At 41.8% G+C, this 23,351-nt stretch overlaps 1 protein-coding gene across 1 annotated transcript; it reads left to right on the forward strand.

Annotated features, from left to right (window-relative positions):
* Positions 1–261: 261 nt before the first annotated feature.
* Positions 262–4,127, forward strand: LOC104400963 (chromosome unknown open reading frame, human C1orf131; the record flags this gene model as incomplete). The annotated part of the gene is made up of 5 exons (XM_010023266.1): positions 262–318; positions 1,426–1,521; positions 2,199–2,285; positions 3,295–3,344; positions 3,998–4,127. Coding segments are annotated over 5 exons (420 nt in total), but the record flags the coding sequence as incomplete, so codon positions are not given.
* Positions 4,128–23,351: the final 19,224 nt, after the last annotated feature.

Raw genomic sequence — 23,351 nt, forward strand, 5'->3', positions numbered from 1 at the left:
ACTGTGCTATAACAACACCCTATAAATTGTGCAACGTTGTTTGAGTAAGACCCTATAATATCTGTATATTAAAAATGCCATTGAGACTATGTCTTTTGATAAATCCAAGTAATAAAGCTAGAAAAAGATACTGCTGGAAAGCTGTGTACTCTTCCCTACAAGTCTTTTAACATTTCACTGCTTTCCAGAAAACTATTACAATCAGCATTTAAACTGGTGTTACTTGTTATATTAATTTGAAATTATTTATTTTGTTTATAGACCAAAACAGTGGATGAAGAGAAAAATGCAGACAAACAAGAATTTAACTTTGAAAAAGTAAGTCAGCAGGACCTATCTAATATCTCTATGTTAGTGTGCAGGTATGTGTATTTATATCCTTGGAGAAGCTACAGTTGGACTGATGGGAAATGCTTCCAGAAAAGGTTAAGTCTTCTAGATGAGGATTTCCTTATAGGTAATTTTGGCTGCATGCCTTGTCAAAGGAGGAGCATGCTGGCTATTGTCAACTGTTCTGTGTGAAAAGAGGCGTGTTACAACTTTGTGCCCTTTCTTTCTGGTCTTTCAATGAGAATTTGAGGAGGATCACTGTATGTTAGCTGTGTAAAGCTGTGCGAGTATCCATGTTTAGCAGAGCTCTTTCAGGCCATTGTGTTAATCTTAGATTTCTGATCTCATGGGGGGGGGGGGGAAGTGTATTTGCATCTATTTTTGAAACAGCAGATGAGTGTTTTCCATTTGTCTTTGTCTCATCTGTTCTTACATGAGTATAACTAGCATTGTCCTTCTCAGTGATTTATTTACAGATCTGTGCAAGTTATTTTATATACCTGATCTCTGCTCAGGGATGTGCTGTGATCCAGTGAAATCTCTCACTGGAGATTCTGCATGGAGCGCTGTACTGCCAAGAGCAGTGGGGATTTAACCACTGACTTTAAAAAGATAATGAATTCACCAGTGGTTTTGTCAGGGTATTCTTGTACAGTGTCAGCTGTATGTACGTGCATAGTCAAACCACTTTGCCATCTGCCCGTCTATGTTTCTCACTGGTTAAGTGCTCTGCAGCCAAGGAATGAGGACATTGTGTAAACGCTGGGTGCTGTGGGTAGAGTATTTTATTGTTCTTTGTGTAGCACAATGTAATTTATTTTTATATGAAGGAGATCCATTCCATGTGTTATTTTATGTGAAATGAGAATGGAAAATTGCCCTGACAGTCCTCACCACCCAGAGATTAGATAGACAGAGGTTAACTCTTCTGCAGCACAGCTTTAAATTTAAATTCAGTTGTATTTTATAGCACGCCGATTTCAGGTACTAGCCAGAGTATCTTTGGGAGTATGACCTTGTTGTGGTCTGTCAAGCGTTATTTTACAACAGGTTGGACAGATTATGAAATGCTTCCAATTTTCTGTAATGTTCTAGGCTCGTCTGGAAGTGCACAAGTTTGGAATAACTGGCTACAAGAAGCAGGAGCAACGCATATGGGAACAGGAGCGTGCTATCATGCTGGGAGCCAAGGTAATTGTCACTTGGTTTGTGCTGTCACCCAGCTGTTACAGTGCAGGAAAGCAGTAAAAGCACTGGGGAGGCTTAGCACTACTTGTTTGAAACACAACACGTCCTGCCCTGCCCCTTCTTCCACTTCATCTTTACTTTTACATTTTCTATTCTGTCTTGTCTATTTTATATAGATGTTCATAAAATTGGTATAGCTGTGTTATCAGAGATGTTCTGTAGATGAAATATGACCGATGGGGCAGAAACCAACACTTACTGATTTATTTTTTTTTTTTAATCGGGTATTTCAAAACTAAATTGTTGGAGGGAGGGGCTTGCTTTTTAAAGCTTCATTCTTCCATTGAGTTAAAGACGGGAGAACTTTTCAGTTTTATTTATCATCAGTAGCGCAAAAGAAAAAAAAAAGTAGGTCTTTTTTGGGGGTGGAGGCAGGGTATGGGTGTTCTTTCTAGCTCTGTGTTATGTGGAAGCCTTATAGGACTGATATAAACATCCCTCTTTACTGTCTCTGTGTGTCTACCTTGCATCCCTTTGTCCCTTCTTCTCACTCAAAAGGAAATAAACCATTTCTAATGTTCTACCACCACGTGAAGAACATTGTCCATGCAAGTGTGTGAATACTTTTTGAACCTATTTGAAAATTTCATCAGTGGTATCCCTCCCGCTCTTTATTGCAGCCCCCCAAAAAGGAACATGTGAACTACAGGACTTACCAAGAGAAAATGAAAGAGAAAAAAACAGCAAAGGATGATGATAAGGGAAAGGTTTGTGTTAAATTTTCTGTGTAAAATGGCAGCATGTAAGAGCTAGCCCAAGAGCCTGACAGATAATGCCTCAGGTGCAGGAGGAGTGCCCGAGCTTGTCACTGGCTGCTCCCCACGGAGTGGGTTCCTGGCTCCAGCAAAACTAATCTGATCAGTAAAAGCTGACTGTGTGCAATGTGAAGGGCACGGAGTTAGGCTTGTGTTTTGGTGGGTTTCACTGCTTAATACTTTGAGGCTGATAGATTTATGACACAAAATCACCAATTGGTTTTGGTGGTTTTTTTTTTTCTCTTGCCTCTCAAGCGGATAAAGTGGCCTTCAGTTAAAGTTTGTTGCATGTTGTCTGACCGCAGAGAAACAGATCTTCAGCTGCTTTTATATCAACACAATTCCTTCTAGGATCTTGCTCATTATTTAAAGCAAGGGTGAGGTTTCTGTTGCATCTGTCCTCTAATATGGTCCATCAGGCTCTGAGCCTACTCCCTGCCTTTCCATGGATCCTTCTCATGTAGGTGGGAGCAGAATGTGAGGCAGGTAATTGCTCTAGTAGCCTGTTCCATGCCACCCTCTTTCCCAGGGGACCTACTTCTCCTCTGTCCTGTGGCTCAAAGTGCATCCAGTTCATGACCAGACATGGTTGAACCCTATTTTTTGACAGGTATGCTTGGTCAGGTGATGAGGCACACCTCCCAGGGAGCAAGTCCATCTTTTGACCCAAAGATCTGTCCCATGCCCAAGAAGCAAGCTTCTTTCCTCACGTGGCAGGGGCAGTATGTTGGTCATGAGAGGGCTGTACTTTCCGTAGGGTGACAGGAAGGGCTCTGGGCGCTCCTAGCAGTGCCCCTGTAACGCGTTGCATCACTTGGCTTATTAGAAGGTCTCCCAACCTGCTTTCAGTGTCTGCTGCTCCGTGACACAAAAGCTATCTACTACATGTTTTCTATGCAGATGGTTGTTTAGCCAAGATGCTCTGTTCCTTTTCCATTAAAATACGTATCTTTAAAAACAGGAACATAAAGGTGATTCTCTTAAGAAGAAGAAGAAAGAACAGAAGGAGAGGTGAGCCATTTTTAACATAGTTAAAAATAACTTGTTTTTGTATAGCCTCCTCAGTGTATTTCCCCAATGTAACTATGCACAGTCTTACACCAGAAGTCATGCAGATCACAGTGGAACTTCTCCAACTGCAGAAGGACTCAATCACAAAATGGTGATGTTGCTCTGTGTCTTCACAGTTTCAGAGGCTTTAGTTATGCAGCTTAACTGAAAATATGTCAGTTCTGTCCCAACATGTCTAAGGCTGCAGCCAGAGGTGAGATGGATGGAAATCCCTCAGTGCAGACCCAGGGTATACCACTTAGTTGGAGCATTTGCCCTAAGAAATAATTTGTGCAAAACACAAGCTACTGTATACAGAGGCTTGAAAGGTGAAGTGACATTCTTAATCATAGTGTAGCAGGTTCACTGAAATGTACTCTTTCTAAAAGTCTTCGTGTATCTAAACCCTTTAAAATATAAATCACTCAGTAAGGTACTACAGATTTTGAATGCAGGTAGTAAATGTTCTGGGATCATTATCTGCTATGATTTGATATCCCATAATACCAAACACTGATTGCCTAAATGGGTGACATTTTTCACCATATTAAGAGTTTTCATGAGTTTCTGTTGTTTCTCTTACTACTTTTATTGTTGTTGTTCTCCTGTTTCAGGAAGGCCAAAAGGAAGAAATCAGTGCCTAGCATTTGGCCTGCAGGACAAGTTGGAAAATTCAGAAATGGGACCTTGATTCTGCAAAGCCATGATATAAAGAAGATTAAATCATCTAAAGTTATCAAATGAACTTACAGTACAGAGTGAAATGGACAGTATGCATAAGAAAAAAATTGCATTGCTACCAACACAGACTTACTGAGCCTCTCGCCTTCCCACTATATCGTTTTCATTTTTTACCTTATTTGCTGTTGCGGGGTTTTCTATATTCCATTCTGCCTTGGGAAAAATATGAGAATGTACCATTTTATAAATAAAAATAAGAATTTTTCTAAGAATGTTACACAGACTATTTTTGTTAGTCAACACATGCTAAAGCATTTCACTTTCTAGAATCACCTTATTGGCTGCAAGTAAAATATTCATATAATTCATTAATTAATGGATTAAAATATATAGCTCTTCACTTTCATTTGGAAGAAGTATGGAAAAATCAATACCTTACTTGCTCTGAACCTGAAGCAGGTGTTGTCAAGCATTTATCAGGCATATATCTGTTTCTGTACGAATTGTTACTGGATAGTGGAACTGCTCAATGTTTTTCTTGTCCAGCAAAACCTCTTAAGGTTTCAAAATTATCTGCTTTGGAATGAAAATGGGATTTTCTGAAGTTTTATCCCAGGTAGAGTTCCAGTCTCAACTTGTATATCTCTGCAGAGATCTCTAAATAAGCACTGTTTCGAATGGTGATGTGGTGGCTTGGTTGGTTTGGTTTTAAAAACAAGACCATGCAAGACTGAGCCAAATGAGGCATAGACACTCAATAGCTACTGGTTGTTCATGGTTAGCTCATGTTTGTTTTTAGTGTTCCTATGCTTTGTAAGGCTTTTCTATGAAATCTTCGTCAAAACTGAAGTTTGGATTTCAGAAATGTGGTATTTCTGAAAGAACAGTAGCTATTTTTTGTTTCTTTGTTTTTAAGGTTGTGTTTCCATTAGAAATGGCAGTGGTTAGTAGCCTTCTGAAATGTCCTCTCTGTTCTACCTCAGGCTAAAGAAACCTGAATATTCTAGGGGCAAGCAAAAATCAGGTTAACTGTTAAAGGAAAAAGTTCATGCCATGTTGTTTATATGTCAGGTTATCTGGAGTTTGCTGTAACAGCTCTGGCAGTGAATCATAGTGGTGGGCTTGGATCAGACCTTAAGATCATTCAGTTCCAACCCCCTGTTATGTATTCCACAGGAGCAGGTTGCTCAAAGCCCCATCCAGCCTGGCCTTGAACACTGCCAGGGATGGGGCAGCCACAGCTTCTCTGGGCAACCTGTGCCAGTGCCTCACAGCCCTCATAGTGAAGAATTTATTTCTGGTATCTAATCTAAATCTACCCTCTTCCAGATTAAAGCCATTATCCCTTGTCCTATCACTCCATGCTTTTGTAAAAAGTCCCTCTCCAGATTTCTTCTAGGCCCCCTCTAGATACTGTAAGGTTGCTATCAGGTCTCCCCTGAGCCTTCCCCTCTCCAGGCTGAACAAACCCAACTCTCAGCTTCTCTTCATAGGAGAGGTGCTCCAGCCCTCTGAAGCAGGTGAACAGCAGCATGATCCTCTCCCCCAGAAGCAGCACTGGAGGGTGCCCCCTTCACAGGATAGGGATGTATTCCGGGACAGGGAGAGCCACACCACAGAAGGGGATGCTTTCTGGTACACTCCTTCCTGCACACCTTCCACCTTATTTTCAGGTCCTGGAGAAGTGCCTTGCCAGCACAGAGAAGATTAAGAGGAAGGAGACAGCCTGGGAAGAATAAGAGCTGGGGAAAAAATGGAAGGGAGTGTTTCTGGAGCCATGTGGGAAGAGGGCTGTGCAGAGCTTGGTTGCTAAATACTGTTATCACATTTCATAATTGCATAACTTGATTTATTACTGGTTGCAGATTCAAACCAGAATTAACAATCCTATCCGGTTACAGGCTTAGAGAAATATTAAATCATAATCACGTGTGAAGATGTAATCACTAAGCAGAATTGAGTATAATCGAGACCTGTTGAGGCAACAGATGGGCTTTGGATGTTGTGGGGTAACCTGTATTTTTTAATTCCTGGTTAATCCTTGAGCTTGTTTTTTTCTCTGCTCGCTCCTAGAGAAAGTTTCGTTCAGCTGACTTTGGGTATAATGTGTTGTGGGAGTTCATGTCCTCAATCAGTTTTGGTAACTTAAAGGCTTCACTTTGCACCTCCACAGCTCCCAAAAGCTATTTAGATGTGAAACTTGGTCACAATGAAGTGTCCAGTTTTTGCAGTCTCAAGCTTTTAAACTGTGTTACAGAACGGTTGAAAAAAAATCAGTTCTTAAAACAAAAAGTTGAAAACTGAAACGCAAAGCTGAAAGTGGAACGTGAAAGCTGGGGGGAGGCAGAAAAAAGCTTATTCAAATTCTGCATTTTCTCACTCATTTAACATTGGTGTGTGTGTGCATTATGGAATGTTTCTCTTACAGGGCGATAGGTTGCTTTTTTCATACATCAAATCCCCAAAGTGATTTGAGCTGGCTGTGCTACATTCTCGTAGGATGCTGTTCTCAGGTAAACGTGGTACCAGCAGACCTATTTTGTTTCTAGACGCATTAACAAAAACGAGAACAGTTGACATTTGGCAAACAAACTGTTGAGAACCTGTTACACACCTACTGTTTCTCTGGACTGGTGTGTGTTGTTAATTAACAGAGTATGTATGTGCATGTTCAGCCAGCAAGCTGTGTTGCTTTTGGAGCATGTACAGATAGATTAAAGCCAGTGTTGACTGAGTAACTGATTATGGGCGAGGGAGAGCAGGGACCATCTTATTTTGCCCTCTCTCTGCAGTTGAATAGAGCAATGAGGGATAAAGTAAGAATATCTGCTGTCCTTTGCATGCCTTTTCCTGTGACAGTTAGTTTTATTCCTGTTTCCCCATATACTAAAATAATTCTCTTTCTTTCCTTTGCCATGAAGGAGTTGACACCAAGTTGTCTCTTGGAGGAAGACATTAAAATAAAAGGCCGTGATGGATGGTGTCTCTACATTCTTGTCTGTACTTACTCCTGATTGTTTTGGCCAGGTTTCCATTTCTTGCCCTGGTGCTGCTGTTAGTGTGTTGGCATGCTTTATTCTGCTTTATTAACAGACATTTATGAAGGTTTCATAGCTTTGATGAGTGCCTTTTGCAGGGGTGAGTGTGCTCCCTCTAGCATTGCTCAGTACCTCACAAGGCATCTGCTTGATAGAGGTGTGCAGCTCCAAGATGATACGACATGTTAAATTATCTCACAAAGCTCTATCTTTTCTGCCCTGACAAGCTTTCTGCTCAGTCTCACTTTTACTTTCAGCTGAAGGCCTTTCCAGTCAGCCACGGTTATTTCCAGTCTCTGTTTACTCCAGTGTCAGAAACTTCTGGAGACTGGGAAATCACCTAAAGCGTCTAAGATGGGTTGGAGCTGAATAACACATCCCTGAGTACTCTATAACCAGTGTGAGCCAGAGCTAACAGAGTGGTCCTGAGGAAGTGAGATGTTTCATGCCACTGCATCCAGGGTTATGACTGAAGCTGAGGTACAAATGGCTGCTCTGAGAGAGGCCTCTGGTCTTTCTTCAGCTACCAGATTATTCTTGACTGTGGTAACAAAGCAGGTATCAAAAGTTACGTGTGCATCCTGCATGAGTGCCTCATCTACATTGTGACATATTGTTTTACAGTAATTTTGTAATAATAAAGAGGGTACTGATGCTGAATTTGTTGGCAATGTTTTAAGAATTTATTTAGAAACTGCAAAACAGCATAAACTCATATGTCAGGTTTTCCAAAAGGTTAATAATAATAGTACACAAAGTTTTAGTTGGACCAAAAGACAAAAAGCAGTTTGTTTCTAATTCAAAAAATACAAACGTTTGCTACAGGTACAAAATTATAAAAAGTTTGTATTTTCCTCTTGATCTGGTGACAGACACATACAGCAGAGATGTATATTTCACCAGCTTCAAATTCATATAAGCAATGGGAAATGATGATAAAGAAAAAAATGTCATGGTTAAGAAGAAAACACAGGAACAACTTCTCATCTTTCGTTTAACCAGAAGTAAACATCATTATCTTATTCCTTTGCGCTTTTTTGGTTGCCAACATTTAAATTAGTGTTATTCATGCTTCATATGACAATCAGAAATAACAGCAGGATTACCTCATGCATTTATTTTTAATATTCATCACATAATTCTTCTCACCATGCTACTTAGAAAAGTTAGTGTTTTTATTGACAACATTTAAGGGAGTTGAAGGATGAAGGAATGCAATCAGGATCCAGGAATATGTCTATCTACTGCTTCATAGGAAAACGTCAGAAATCTCCAATTAGCATTAAGAGTAATTTTGTAATGAATTCTGCTTGGATCTGTATGCAGTAACGAATGTAACAAATAGGTTGCTTAACAGAACGGGAAAATGCTGCTGAGTGCCTCTGTCAGTAAAACACACACCTATCCCCCCTGTTGTGCAAAGATGCAGAAGCCCCACGCATCTCGTCTCTGTGGCTTGCATATGCGCTTCTGCATGTAAGAAGACCAAGTGCATCTGAGTTATGATGGATTTGTGCTTCAGGCTGTCACTCCAGCCAGTTGTGTGTGTGTACAGTGTTCAGTAGCGCTGGGCAGAGGAATCACCAGAAATGTTGTCAGTAAAAACTAGAAGCAGCTCACTTTTTTGTTAAAAACAACAACAACAACAACAAAAAAAGACTCTCCATCTTTGCTTGGTAATTCTCTGTGACAAGTGCCCTCTACATTTGCAATGTGGTTGACTTGTTACCATAACCTGATGGACTTGAAACTGTAATCTCCCTTCCAAAGCTGATCTACCCAAGATGCTTCGGGTTTTCATATTATCTTGCCTGGTTCAAAGTTGAATTCCTGACTTCACTATTTAAGCAGAATGCTGCAAAGCTGTAAGGCCTGAGATAAGGTCTAACGACTCTTTCCTCATCTTTCTGTTTGTGAGCAAAGGATGTAACTAGATGGCACCAGAAAGCTACCAGGTTGTTGGTACTTTGCATCCCTTCTCACAGGAGTGGGTAATCTGAATTGTGGTCCAGAAATGTATCACCTCTTATTGGCAGTTGCAATCACAGTGTTTTTCATACCATGGTAGTGGCAGCTTAGCCTTGATCTCACCTCTCTCTTACCTCATTTAAGAAATATCATGTAAGAAAGAAACAAAAAGCTGCATCTCACATTTCTCCTTGCTCTAGAACAACTCAGAAGCCAGAGTATTGGGTGCTCTCTGGCATCCTTACTAACTACATTTTGGGGGAAAAAAGTAAATATATAAAATAACAGCACTATGACAGAACCCTATCACCAGCCAAGAACAACCTACAGCAATACACTATTATAGCATTATTTACAACATGATGGAACATTATGCACATAATAAATTACATTTAATACTTTTCCTCTTACTGATCTATGTAAGTTATGGTTTTGGTTTGGGTTTTTTTTTTTCAGTCCAATATATTTTCCTTTATATATCTTAACTGAATAGGAAAGTATAAGAGGTGACAATGCTGTTTGTCTACCTTTTGTATGTTTTTAGAAGCCAAATTGCTTTCCAAATTCATGATACATCACAGTGTGCTACTGTCCTCACTGACATCTATTTTATAGCGTATACTTTTCCACAACAGAAGTAGTTAGGGATTGTCAACTAGGCTTGTGCTCATATTTACATCAAGTCTCAGTAGGAGATCGTCTCGTGAGCTCTTTTTGAGTTGACAAGGGAAAAGGGAGTAGAAGTAGCGTAGGATTGCACACTTTAGGAAATCTGACGGTGTTCCTGATGGCGCACATCTTCTGATTGTTCCCACTAAAATTAGCAGGGAAATTTACAGCAGAAAGAGCCAGGAAGAAGGTTCACAAAGGCTAAGGTTGGGGAACATGGGGGTGGATAAAAACTGAGTCCTTTGTTGCTTTGCTGGACAGAAAGTTTGCCTGCTGTACTTACTTAGCAGCTCTACAGGGATTCCAGATTGATCTATGCAGAAGTCAGGTTTTATGTTTATTAGAAAAGGGCTCTTTTGCTTGGTGTTTGGGGTTGTTTTGTTTGGGTCTTTTTTAACATTAAGTCAATTTACAGCTACCTTGTGTGGGCTTTGTACCACAGTTGATGGGAATCATCACAGTGCAAAAGTCTCTGCTCTTCGGCTTCTCAGGAGCAGCCCGGCCTTTAGGAGCAGAAGTCCCATGAAAGGCAGCTCTGTTCAGGTCCAGGTGACAGAGGAGCTTGGAGCCCCAAAGAGCTGCACAAATATCCCAAGGAATGAAAAGCAACCAAGAGCATCCAAAGTGTTCCCCCTGGGGATCTATGTGATTCTGCAGGCCCCTATGTTCTCCCGGGACAGTCAGCAACAAAGTTCCTGCAAGGACCATAGTGCTAAAGGCTGAGTCCCTCCTAAAGAAGGGATTTGGAGGAAACAAAAACTGGCATAAGAGATGCTGTAGATGAAGCGCATACAAACTGCTGGATTTATAAGGACAGAGACCTCTGGGAAGTTACCTGCAGAGAAGCAAACTTCCTCCAGCCTGAGCAGAGAGGTGGAAGTGCCCTGCTTCTTCCACTAGATGCAGTTCCACAAAGGGAAAATTCTGCTCTGCCTGTGTTCAGATGGCCAACGCCATCTGGATGCTCTGCATAAATATTCATATATGGAGTCATTAGTTTCCTAGTGTAATTCTAACTACTTAAACATTATTTCTGTTAATTAAACTATCAAAATGTATCCAGCTGAAGTCATGAGACAATACTATTGGGGTAATTAGTTTATTGCTGTAAGCCATGTCAAACCCAAGTCCTTGAATGTGCACACAGCTAACACATACAACCACTTTGTTTAGTTTTTGACTTGGGCTAAATTATTCTTACTAATGCACATTACCTACTTCTAACTGTATTCCTTTTATTTTATTTGCATTTCTGCTAGGTTAAAAGAAGACTAATGGTAGCTAGTCTGCACCCTACTTTTATGAATGTTAGAATGTGTAGAGGATAACAAACAAGCTTCTCCACAGCTCTGAAGCATGTCCCTACCTACTGTCCATACTTCCACTAGAAATTAGTAACCTGTATCACCCACTGTGTTCTCCCCAAGGTGTGACATACCAGGAACCTATACCAAAGCAACTATGAAAACCAAAACTGAGTACTGCAAACACTTCTAAAACCCATTCAGAATTAATTTTAGACATCTGGCAATGATTGAAGATTGGAAAGATTCGAGTTTCCTTCACAGAAGTTGGGAGTAAAGACACAGGTTCAGTCCCAAACCAAACAGTGCCTTTTTGCTTTTAATACCAGTGAAAGTGGAGTGCCTTTTGCATTAAAATTATCATGGGATATTTCCCAATATAAAAATCTATGTGCAAGTTATGTACAGTATTCCCACACACTGCTCTGACTGACAATACTCAAAGCCAATGCTATGATTACAACTTTTATGTTCAGAGAAGAGCACACGCAAGAGGGTCTGGTAGCATTCTAGCTGAGGTAGGTTAAAACAGACCCGCTAATGAGAAAATCCTGCACGAGTTCATACGGTACTAAACAAAACTGAACAACATAACACAGTCGATCTCTGCAATTCTTCAAGAAACCAAGATGAGCACAGCACAGTTATTCCAATGTCTACAAGTTTACTAATACAATCTGTTCCAGACTTTGAAAAAAGTACCGTTGCTTTCCCACTTAAAAGCTTATGTTGTTTTTTTCCCATCATTGGTTATATTTCCTATTTCAGTCTTGACATCACTGAAAGTGCACTGCTTTCTGCAGGAGAGGTGGGCTACAGGATACTTGGTGAGTTACATACAGCATGATGACAGACTGCTTTTTGCCTGTGCAATAGGCTGGGACTGTTTTGTTCTGGGCTGCCTCCCTCCTCCTCTGCTTGCTTATGTTAACTGGGTTCAGAGGGAAAGCAGCACGCACACAAATCAGTGTGTTATCTGACAACAGCACACAGGAGACAATGCCATGGCTGGGGAAATGTTCCTGTCAATCAGACTCCAGTTTTCATGGGCAGCACCTGAAACGGCTGCTTGTTCTCACGAGAGATCCAGACACAGGCAAGTCTTGCAAAAGGTTTATGTCCCAGTGCAGAAAAATTCTTAGGGACACATTTCACAGTAATGCTATGAGTCTGTCTCGCTCAAGTGCTTCATTAAGCAAGATATTAATTAGCTCACACTAATCTAATAGAAAATTAAGGCTTGTAATCTCAAAGCTACATTGGAACTACAGTTGCCCAGGGCTTATCAAGGCTGGAAAATAGCATTTCTCTACATGGGACACTTTGCACGTGCCATATTTAAGTAAATCTCTTATCAATTCAATTGAAAGGCTCTGCAATGTTTTTCGAGAGTTGTGCTTATAACCACAATCAGATCTTCTGTATGTGATAGTCTCCACTATCACACCTAAATAACAAACACCAAAATGTATCAAGGATATTTTTCTCTCTACTTTTCATTCCGAATTCTGAATGTATCATGGTGTTAGCTAAAATGAGCGCAACTATTACATGGCAGTGTTCAGAAAGCAATCTTATTCTTGTTGAGGATAATGAGATAAGTTCTGCCACTGAATTGTAGGGGGATGTTATCCCATAGCTTACTGCAGTCTAAAGCCAGAAGAAACAATTAATGGTCATTTGAGCCCCTGAATGTAATGGACAACCAGGAATTCTTGAGCACACGGCCTCCACTTCAGCTGTCAAAACATATTCTTTCTTGATTTAAGGACTTCAGGTGACAAGGGAATCCAGTTCACCTACTAGCAAATTGCTCCAACAGACATTGACCCTCAGTTTAGTCTTACACATTTTTTCCAGCACCTCTAGTATCTTTAAAGCACAAATCCAGCCACAGGAGAGAATATACACTTGTTTAACCTTTTGCTTTATAATGTATGTGTGTGTGTGTGCACATGTGTGTACATATGTATGCAACGCAGTGTAGATATGTCCCGGTACCCATTTGCAATTGAGTGCCAGTTCAGTGGCTATGCTTGCTATGGCTGTTAAATTGAAAATGGAGTGGGTTAGCTGCAACCAGAGGGTTATTCAGTGAGCAACATGCTGTACAATATTTTAAGTCAGGGAAGAGAATGCTTTTTTACTGACTCACTAAAAAGTGCCAAATCACACCGAGAAAGCTTCCAGAATCCAGGTCAAGGTCAGGCAGGGATTTCATTAGTTGTTGGGCAACTTGGGCTGTTTTACACATTGTGGTACCTCCAGTCCCGTGTGCAGGGTCACCTGAACAAAGAAGAAACAACATGTACGTTCAAAACTGGGACATCCTCAGCACAAAGCATTTGTGAAGGCCAAGAGCAAGTAAATGACAGGGGAAGAAGGGCTGTGGGATTTCAGGTCCAGATTTAAGTCATCAATAATATTAATGGAGATAATATTGTGCTCCTGAAATAAAAAAAGTCTCCTTCCCCTTTCCCTTCTGAACACCTTGGTGGCTAGAAGCCAGATGTCCATATCTCTTCCCAAATCTTGACACCAGTTGTAGGTCTCCAGCAGTGCTGCTTGCAGGGCTCAAGATGGATGGAGTCTTTGTGTGAGGGATCCCGAGTACTTCAGGACAGGGAGTAAGTACACTGTGGAATCCATGTACTAAATATAAGGAAATCCTTTTATCTCTGCTGTCTTGGTAGGAGAAAGCCCAGGACATTTGACTGCTTCTTCCATAACCTGACATCTCTGCAAGATCAGAGATCCCACACAGACATACCAGAGCACCATTCAAAGGCAAACACAAGCTTAGTTTCAGAGTTCCCCCTGCCCCTTTGTTGGCCACGCTCTGCCTTAACTCTGTTGTGGTAAAAAAATGAAAGCCAGATACTTAAAGGATATAGGTAGCTAAAACTGAAGGTAGGTTGTGAGTAAATACCTGTGTTGACTATAGCAGTGAGGTGCCCCAAGAAGTGCCCACATCTTCCACATTGGTGCATCGAATACAGTAAAGCTATGAAAACTTCTTGAAAGATGTGGATGCCACCAGTAATGAATGCTGAATGTTCATGTATTAATAAGGCAACATGAGGTTTCTGGTTTCAGTTTGGGTGTTTAAAATGATGAGTGTTCCACCCTGGCTGCGTTGGTCCTGCCTGACCTAAGCTGACCTCCCTCAGTCCTCAGGGTGTTTCCATAGGTTCTCCCTTACACTACATCCTATTTCTAGCCATATGCAGTGATCTTTAACTAAAAATGCATTATATTTAAAGAGGATTCCTCCAAGGGGAGATCCTCATGAGAACAGAGACCAATCTCCAAAAATTCAGAATGAGTGGGAATAATGAGCTGACTGGGTCTTCTCTGTTGCGCTAATTCTCTGACCTATCTTGCCTTTGCTCTCCTCACCACTGTGCTGCTAACATTTCTGTCTCTTGACAATGTTAATGATCTCCAAACATAAGATTTGAGAGAAATGAGGATACTCATGCTTTTTATCCAAAGTGGCAGAGGAAGCCTCAGCACAACTGCTTTCCAAGCAGAGCACTGCAGCAAAGTGCAGGAACTGAAGTGTGCAGGTACTTTGACTTGGTTTGACAGCATTTCTCCTCACATCTGCGAGGCAAAGGCAGAAAGTCAAATGCAGTTTTCCAAAAAGCATTAGTAGCCTGGGTGTCAGTCTCAGAATGGAAGAGCCCCCACCCATACTGACTACCTACAGAGGATGTGATCAGCTCCAGCAGCAATGGCTGGTAGCATACATTCTCCCTTAGCTGAGAAGGGTAAGTGGGACTGAACTGCGGAAGACTTACCTGGACATTTCGATTGAGACTCAGCGCAGGCATGAAGACACCCTCAATGTTTTCAAATGCTGGAGGCCCTTGCTGCTGCCCATTTATGTAAAAGGTCAGGTTGTGCTTGTTCAGATCCAGGAGAACACCAACGGTGGCACCTTTAGAAACTCCTCCTTCAGTCCTAAGGTAAAAAGGGACCACACTGTTAGCGAAGGCAGAGTGCTATACTACTACTACTACTACTGCTACTACTGCTGCTGCTGCTGCTGCTGCTGCTGCTCTCTCTAGGATGAGGCACTCTTACTAAGGAAAGGGAGAGTGGAGCAATATGGTGAAATGGTTATCCCCCAGGATTTGGCAATGGCTGATCCACACCTCATCTGAAACATATGTGCCACATTCACAATAGGTTAATAGGAGGATCCTAAAGAGAAATTAGGTCCACCTCTCCTCCAGCTGCAATCTATAAACTGAAAATGGGGTCTAGAGCTAACAGGTTCGCTCAGCTGATAAGAGATGGAGAGGTGAGGAGGTCAGTTCTAAGCATGTGGGACCGAAGTCCTGGAGACGCGGCTCCTCAGAGCATCCCTACTATAGTGAGCACAGCAGAGAATGAATGCACACAAAGCTGGTTTCCTAGGTGTTAATTTCTAATCATTATTCCTGATAACAGCTCCACTTCAAGTGCCCACCTTGGCATTCCCTAAGAGGACCCAGCTTTGCAGAGACCAGTGAGCCAGCACAGACACAATATATAGTGGTTTTGGGGAGAAAGGCAACATGGAGCTGGTTAAAGATAAGTGTAGCTCTCTGAGAAGTTACTCAGCTATAGGACTGGGAGCTGCTTCAAGTGTGCAGGCACGATTATTAATACCAGTGATAATTGGCTGTGTCAGGAGCAATTGCTGAGAGCTTCTGTGGTATCAGGGCTTGCCAGGACAGGCTCAGCCAGCCATTACATGCTTGAGTGATTTGATGTTAATGCACTTTGATTTGGGGGTTAGTCAAACCCTGTATTACTTTAGAGAGCGCTGAGCAAAAAAATCTAGTAGATACGCAGACTGGCCACAGGCACTGCTGTTCTGCTAATATCATGGGGGCTCTGTGATGGACTTACAGCCTGACACAATTTGTCCAGGGTAAATCAGATCTCAAACAATTTGCAGTAGGAAAGGAAGCAGCTGTCTTTTGTCCCATGCGCTCCCCTCAGCCACACACATTCACAAGATTAATTCCATTTTAACACTAAATTTATCATAATAGGGAGGCAAAACGTAACCCCCCAAAACAACAAAAAAACTAACCCACCAAACCCAAACAAACAAAAACCTCAAACAAAACAAAACAAAACAAAAAACCCAACTAAACCAACCCAAACAAAACGAAAAACCAAGGCGGGGAGGGGGGATCAAAATGGATTGTGAAGAATACGGTGCAAGGTAAGAAATTCTCATGTTGTCCACTAGGTGTCACAAACTGGTTTCCTTGGGACTAAATGTGGCGCATGGTATTTCCTCTGAAGGTAAAGGGAGTTTTATCTGTGGCATAATAGTATAGCATACTATCCTGACTTCTCCATTTAAAGCTTTTCAAACAATAATAGTATAGCTGAGAATCACGAAGTGTCTCTGACATGTTAGATTTCAAGCTTTACTGTTCTTAGGCTTCTTTTATTTGCTTTCTGATCCTACAATACTAATTGGTTCCTCTTCCAGCTCTTCTCCAAAACCATAATGTAAATTATATTCCGACAAAAGTTAAGATGTTTACCTACCCTCAGTATCTAGACTGTTTTTATTAAAAGCACTTCATCATAAAACTCATTATGAGGTTGTGGGAAGCAAAAGTACTATGATCTAGAGCTATTTACACAGAGATTTATTTTTCTCTGTTTAGGAACAGCTTTGATTGTAGGGCACCATGTGTTATATCCTGCAGTGTTTTAAAATAGATTTTATGACATCCTTTTAAGTGACATCATTGATTCTCTTAGGGAAACAGGAACAGCAACTTTGCCTTTTTGAGATTATTATGCTCTTTCCTATATGATAAGCTAATTTGCTTCTTGTGGGCTAATTAGCTGTGTGCTGCACAGTGACATTGAATGACTCTTCTGCAGCCTCTGGGGACAGCCCACTGCAGAAGAGATGGATGCTGCCTGCAGAGCCCAGGCAAGGTGAGGGCAGGATCCAGCTGCAGGAGCCACAGGGGCACGGGGGCAGAGCAGCAGGATGGGGACCCTCTCCGTTCCTTGCTGCCACAAGTCTTGCAGGACTTCAGCAGGTAGATAGCCTGTTCCTTGTCTACCACCTCCCACAATGAGCAACCCGCTCTGTCAGGGTGAAGCCAGGGCACAGGCAACCAGGGGCACTTTGCCATGCTGCTGGAGCTTTTCTGAGGCTGAACAGCTGCACTTCCCAAGCATCCCATGGTTTCCTTGGGAACGGTACTTTGAAGACTCCAGTGCTTTTTGGACTACTGTCATGGTCACTTCCTTTAGGAGGAGAGGTGGGAGAGTAAAAGTTTCTCACGCCTCTTTTCTCACTGTTCTGCACTTTTATTTCTGTGTGCAACTTAAAGTTCTGAGTGTGGAAGTGCTGCGCAGAGCCTGGAAGATTGACTACCATGAAAATACTATTGCCTGTGGCAGTAGAGGCTGTTATTCTAAGGTGCTTGCAGCATCTTGGACAATATGCAAAATAGGATGGCGTGGATTGGCTTGAGGAATTAAGAATAGTAGTAAGTTTCACTATTATTGAAAAATAAACACATGTTTATGAACATTTTAATAAACTGAACAATTAGTTTAATTCTCTGTTAACAGTATTTTAATCATAAGCTTTACAGTAACTTAACAACTTTACCATGTCTGTTGACAAGAACAGTATTTTTTAGTCAATTATAATGTTTTCATGTGATGAAAACCTGGTCTTCATATCTCTGAAGTCAGTGAAGAGAGTTTCCTGATCGCAGGGTGCTTTAAGACTACACTCCAAGTTCTGCAGATTTTTCTTCCCACTGTCTTTCAGTATAAAACATTTCAGTGCAAGTGGAAATTTCATTTCCATCTCTTTCTTTAAATAACCATATAGTGGCTGGAGTATCGCCTACAGCATCAGGTACTCCCGCTCTTGGCAGCTTTGCCAAGGAAGGGATCTATTGCAAAGAATGCCAGTGCCTCTTAGCAACAGGCGTACAACATCTCTGGTGTGAACTGATTATTTCATAGTCATAGAATCATTTGGGCTGAAGGGACCTTTTACAGTCACCCAGTCCAACCCCCCTGCAGTGAGCAGGGACATCTTCAACTAGAGCAGGTTGCTCAGAGCCCCACTCAGCCTGACCTTGAATATTTCTGGGAATGGGCATCCACCACCTCTCTGGGCAACCTGTGCCAGTGTTTCCCCACCCTCATTGTAAAAAATGTCTTCCTTATATCTAGTGTAAATGTACCCTGTTTTAGTTTAAAACCATTACCCCTTGTCCTATCGCAACAGGATAGGACACGCTCTGCTAAAAAGTTTCTTGCCAGCTTTCTTATAAGCCCCTTTGAGTACTGTAAGGCTGCAGTAAGGTCTCCTCAGACCTTCTGTTCTCCAGACTGAACAACCCAAACTCTCTCAGCCTTTCTTCAAAGGACAGACGTTCCATCCCTCTGATCATTTTCATGGTCCTCCTCTGGATTTGCTCAAACAGGTCCACGTCTGTCTTATGTTGGAGGCCCCAGAGCTGAACGCAGTACTCCAGGTGAGGTCTCAAAAGAGCAGAGTAGAGGGGCAGAATCACATCACCTCCCTTGACTGCTGGTCACGCTTCTTTTGATGCAGCCCAGGATACAGTTGACCTTCCAGGCTGTGAGTGCACACTGCCAGCTCATGTCCAGCTCTTCATCCACTAGTACTCTCAAATCCCTCTTGGCAGGGCTGTTCTCAATCCTTTCATCCCCCAGCCTGTATTGATATCAGAGTTGCCCTGACCCAGGTGCAGGACCCTGCACTTAGCCTTGTTGAACTTCAAGAGGTTCACACAGGCCCACTTCTTTAGCTTGTCCAGGTCCCTCTGAATGGCATCCCATCCCTCAGGCATGTCAACTACACCACTCAGCTTGGTGTCATCAGCAAACTTGCTGAGAGTGCACTCAACCCCAGTGTCTATGTCATTGATGAGGATGTTACTGATCTCCATCTGGACATTGAGCTGTTGACTGTTACCCTCTGGATGTGACCATCCAGCCAATTCCTCATCCATTGGAAAGTCCATCCATCAAATCCATACCTCTCCAACTGAGAGAGAAGGATGTTGTGGGGGACTATGTCAAAGGCCTTACAGAAGTCCAGATAGGTAACATGCATAGCTCTTCCCTTGTCCACTAATACAGTCGCTCCAACGTAGAAGGCCAGTAGGTTGGTCAGGCAAGACTTGCCCTTGGTGAAGCCATGTTGGCTGTCTCAAACCACCTCCCTGTCCTCCATGTGCCTTAACGTAACTTCTAGTAGGATCTGTTCCATGATCTTCCCAGGCACATATTTCCAGGAACAACGAGGCTGAAAGGTACCTCACAAAACTATATCCCTGCCCTAAAGTGTTTTCTTAAACACTTTGCTCAACCTATTCTCAAAGGTTTTTAATAGCATTAGAGTCTTCTGTTGCTGCATCTTCTTCTAGTATTACAGAAGTCATGCTATTTTTTAAGGATGTAGACAGGTCCAATTTTGCATGCTGTGAGTGAAAGGAAAAGTACTCTAAACATGACAGGTCCCATGAATAGGTCTTTCAAGCTCTACCTCATCTTACCCTTGAAGCTAGTCATTTATTTATTGCCCTAATTTATTCTTATGAAGATCAGGAAGCATGAAATGATGACTAAGATGTAACATCTGTCGCAATGACATCCGAGAGGTTAAAATCTGACAATGGATTTCCTTTGGGCTGTGATACTGTGCTGCCACACACTTGTTTCCAGTGGGGAAAAACAACTAGGCAGCAATAACTGTTTCGCAAGACTATTACAGCAAATGAGTTAAAAACCTGACCTAGTTGACTGTCACGGTTAAAAATATAATGCCTAGACCTAATTTCATTGAAGCGCATGCGATTTCATAAGACTACATGTCCTTTACGAGTGTACTTCACTTGAACAGCTATTCCATGGGTCTACACATGCCTTGACTGGGCATGCAAAGCCTTTGTGTTTTATCTATTAAAAACTGGGAAACTATCATCAACAGAAAGCATTTTGTTCTCTTGTTTAAGGAGGATGATTGGAAATCCAAAGTGTTTCCATTATTTGTGCTTCCCAGAAAAACAGCTTTTGCTTAGCTTGTGTGCTGCTTGCTGGTAGGAGCATGCTGAGGACCAAATCCATAAAATAGGTTTCTGGGACAGTAGTACACAGAATGGTTGCCAGTTTTTTTCCAGAAAACATAAGCTGTTTCACAGAGCATTAAAATTAATACAGCTTAACATTACTTCTGCCCTAAATCAAATCAAGATATTAAAGGTACAGAGAACCTTTTGATATATTTATTATACTGATGTTATTTCATTCTGTATTGTCTTAGGACATGTCTTTGGAGCCATGGAAAACATTCCAATTGACTGCAGAGAGCTTTTGATCCTGCAACAAGGTTCTTCTACCTGTCTCTAATGAACTGCAAAATCAAACTATGCTTCAAACAAAAAATTCCCAGCGATTGCAGTATAGTTATTTAAAATATAAGTAAGTACCCTTTACAGTATACATGACCATTCAACAGGAGACATTACAACCAGCATTTGAAAACTTAGTTTGTTATATTAAAACATTTGGTTTGGTATAACAAACAACACCTGAGCTACTGAGTGTGCAATATTTGCTGGGACAGTCAGTAGGAAACTAAATCAAAATCGATTCCCTCTCTACCACAGACCTGCTATGTATCCTTGGTCAGTCACTTTATTCATACATCAATCTCTCATCATTGCCCTTAATCAGCTTTCAGGACTGGCAACAAACACCTGCATTTCAGACAGGAGATCTCCAGTGCTTTGCCTAATTATTCTGAAACTCTGCAGCCAAGATTCCTCCTAAGGAAGAGAATCATGGGCTCAAAGAATCATAGAATGGTTTGGGTTAGAAAGGACTTTAAAGATCACCTAGTTCCAACCCCCCTGCCATGGGCAGGGATACCTCCCACTAGACCGTTGCTCCAACACCTTTCCTGGAATCCAACACCTTTCTCTCTGCACTCCTCCAGCAATGAAAGAGAAATCCTGTCTCTCAGAATGCTGCGCCTTGTCTGCTGATGCTGTAGGTGGGATGTGCAATAATGGGCTTAATTCACAGCAGGGGGGATTTAAGCTAGATATCAGGGAAAAAACTGCTAACAGTACAGACAACAAACACCAGCACAGATTGCTAAGGTGCAATTGCTGTCACTAGTGATTTTAAAGAAGGAATAAAATAACTACATTTAGCATGGAGACGACTTGCTGTGACTCCTTCATCTGATGCAAAGCAGAAAAAATTATCAGTAATGAGAAAAGCATGCAGGTGGCACTTACCTATTGGTGTGAGAATTGCAATGCATGAACCAGCTGCGGTTGTTGTCAACATACATGGCCCATGCCTTGTCGTCCTTGCCTAGCATCATGTCCTTGACGACGTTAATCCTGGCAATACCAAAGGCTGGATCGGGATGGTTGTCATATCGATCCACGTGCAGTTCCCAGTAATGCACACCCTTGGAGAAGGCTGCTGTGCCAAGGACAACCCGGTCATCGTAGCTGTTGCAGGTGGCAGTCTGGTTGTCATTCGACAGCACTATGTCTCTGTGAGCTGAGGAGGGGTCGAAGGTGAACCATGCCACTATGGAATGGGAAAACAAAAGGCTGAGTTATGGCAGAACAGGCTGTGTCCAAGTGTTGTCTGCTTCACCTCAATTACGAGGATGCGATTCTGCCTTCCTAAAGACCCCATAGCACTTTCACGTAATGAAGACAATCTTTCCTCGTTACTGTAGGCAGCTACACAAGATTGCTTTGAGCCTGTACCCTCCTGGTTTTTAGCTCAGAATTGCCTTATGTTATCTATGCTTGTTCCTCTGAATGAAAGCTGGTAAGGGCAATGACTTTCTGTTTTGCCACGGTAACAAGAAAGTCGTTGAGGAGACAAAGGCTTCTTCATGATACGGAAACTGCTCACATAGATGAATTGCTTCAGGATTGCTTTTAATGGAAATGGAATTCCACTGTGTCCGTGCTGGTTAGGACTGACTTCACTAGTTTAGCAAAGGGGGAAAAAAACCCAACAAAACAAACAAATAAAAAACCCAAACTCAACAGAAAATGCTCTTAAAGTATAAATATTTTATACTGGCCTATTTTGGCAATGTAGCATAAAAGTGGAAGTGATAATAGCATGCACTTCTTGATTCATTACGGTATCATTAATAAAGATGAACTTCTTGTAATGCCCATATGGATGTCAAGTATAATTACAAAGGAACAAGCATGAATTCCCATCTCTGTATTATCAAACCCTGCTGTGAAATTGAAGGAGTACTGAAGAAAAAGGCTAGTTCCAAAGATGCATGAAGAAGTGGAGATAGAGTGGCATAAAAATATCCCATGTGTTCCGTAACTGTATGCTAAAGCAAACAAGAATCTTAGTTAAACCCTAGATTTCTACAGCCAAACAAATTTGCATGATTTGAAACATAAAGTGCTACTGATAATGGAAAATACCCAAAATTGCTACGAGGAGAGCTCAATCCCTTTGCACACTCAGTTCCTGGCCTCTCTGCTCAGATAATCCAAAATCTCCATGGCACTAAGTGCCAATATTAGTGAGTTTAAAGGGATGCAAATGTCCTGTCACTGACACCTTTTCACTTAGAAACTGGCAAAACCCAACTCACCATCTGATGTCTGCAAAATAACCATCTTGCTGTAAGGACCAACTCCCGATGAGTTGAAAGCTTTGACTCTTGCATTATAGGTGCTGTTGAAATGAAGGCCATCGATGGTGCAGAGAGTCTCCTTGCCAACATACACTTCCTAAATGTTCAAAAAAAAAAAAAAAAAGGACAGAGAGAAAGAGGCACATAGTTTAGCTGTTTCTCTGTGCCTTGTGATCATATGTTAAGACATCTAAATATAAGTCCTAAGTGAACAGTTTCTCATTACTTCCCAGGATATAGAAGTTATGCTGTTACAACACAGACAGCCACAGCAGTAGAGACATCAAGGATCATTCGCAGTGGAGACACTAAGGTGAGGATGAAGCTGGGAGGGTACAGTGATTAAAGAAATGAGGAGGGCCACGAAGATGATCAGAGGGCTTGAGCACCTCTCCTATGAGGACAGGGTGAGAGAGTTGGGCTTGTTCAGGCTGGAGAAAAGAAGACACAGGGGAGACCTTAGAGCAGCCTTCCAGCACCTAAAAGGGGCCTACAAGAAATCTGGAGAAGGACTTTTTACAAGGGCATGTAGTGACAGGACACGGAGGAATAGCTTTAAACTGACAAAGGGGAGATTTAGATT

The sequence above is a fragment of the Nestor notabilis genome, unplaced genomic scaffold (genome assembly GCF_000696875.1).
Source record: "Nestor notabilis isolate BGI_N333 unplaced genomic scaffold, ASM69687v1 scaffold19461, whole genome shotgun sequence".
In the NCBI taxonomy this organism is placed as follows: domain Eukaryota; kingdom Metazoa; phylum Chordata; class Aves; order Psittaciformes; family Psittacidae; genus Nestor; species Nestor notabilis.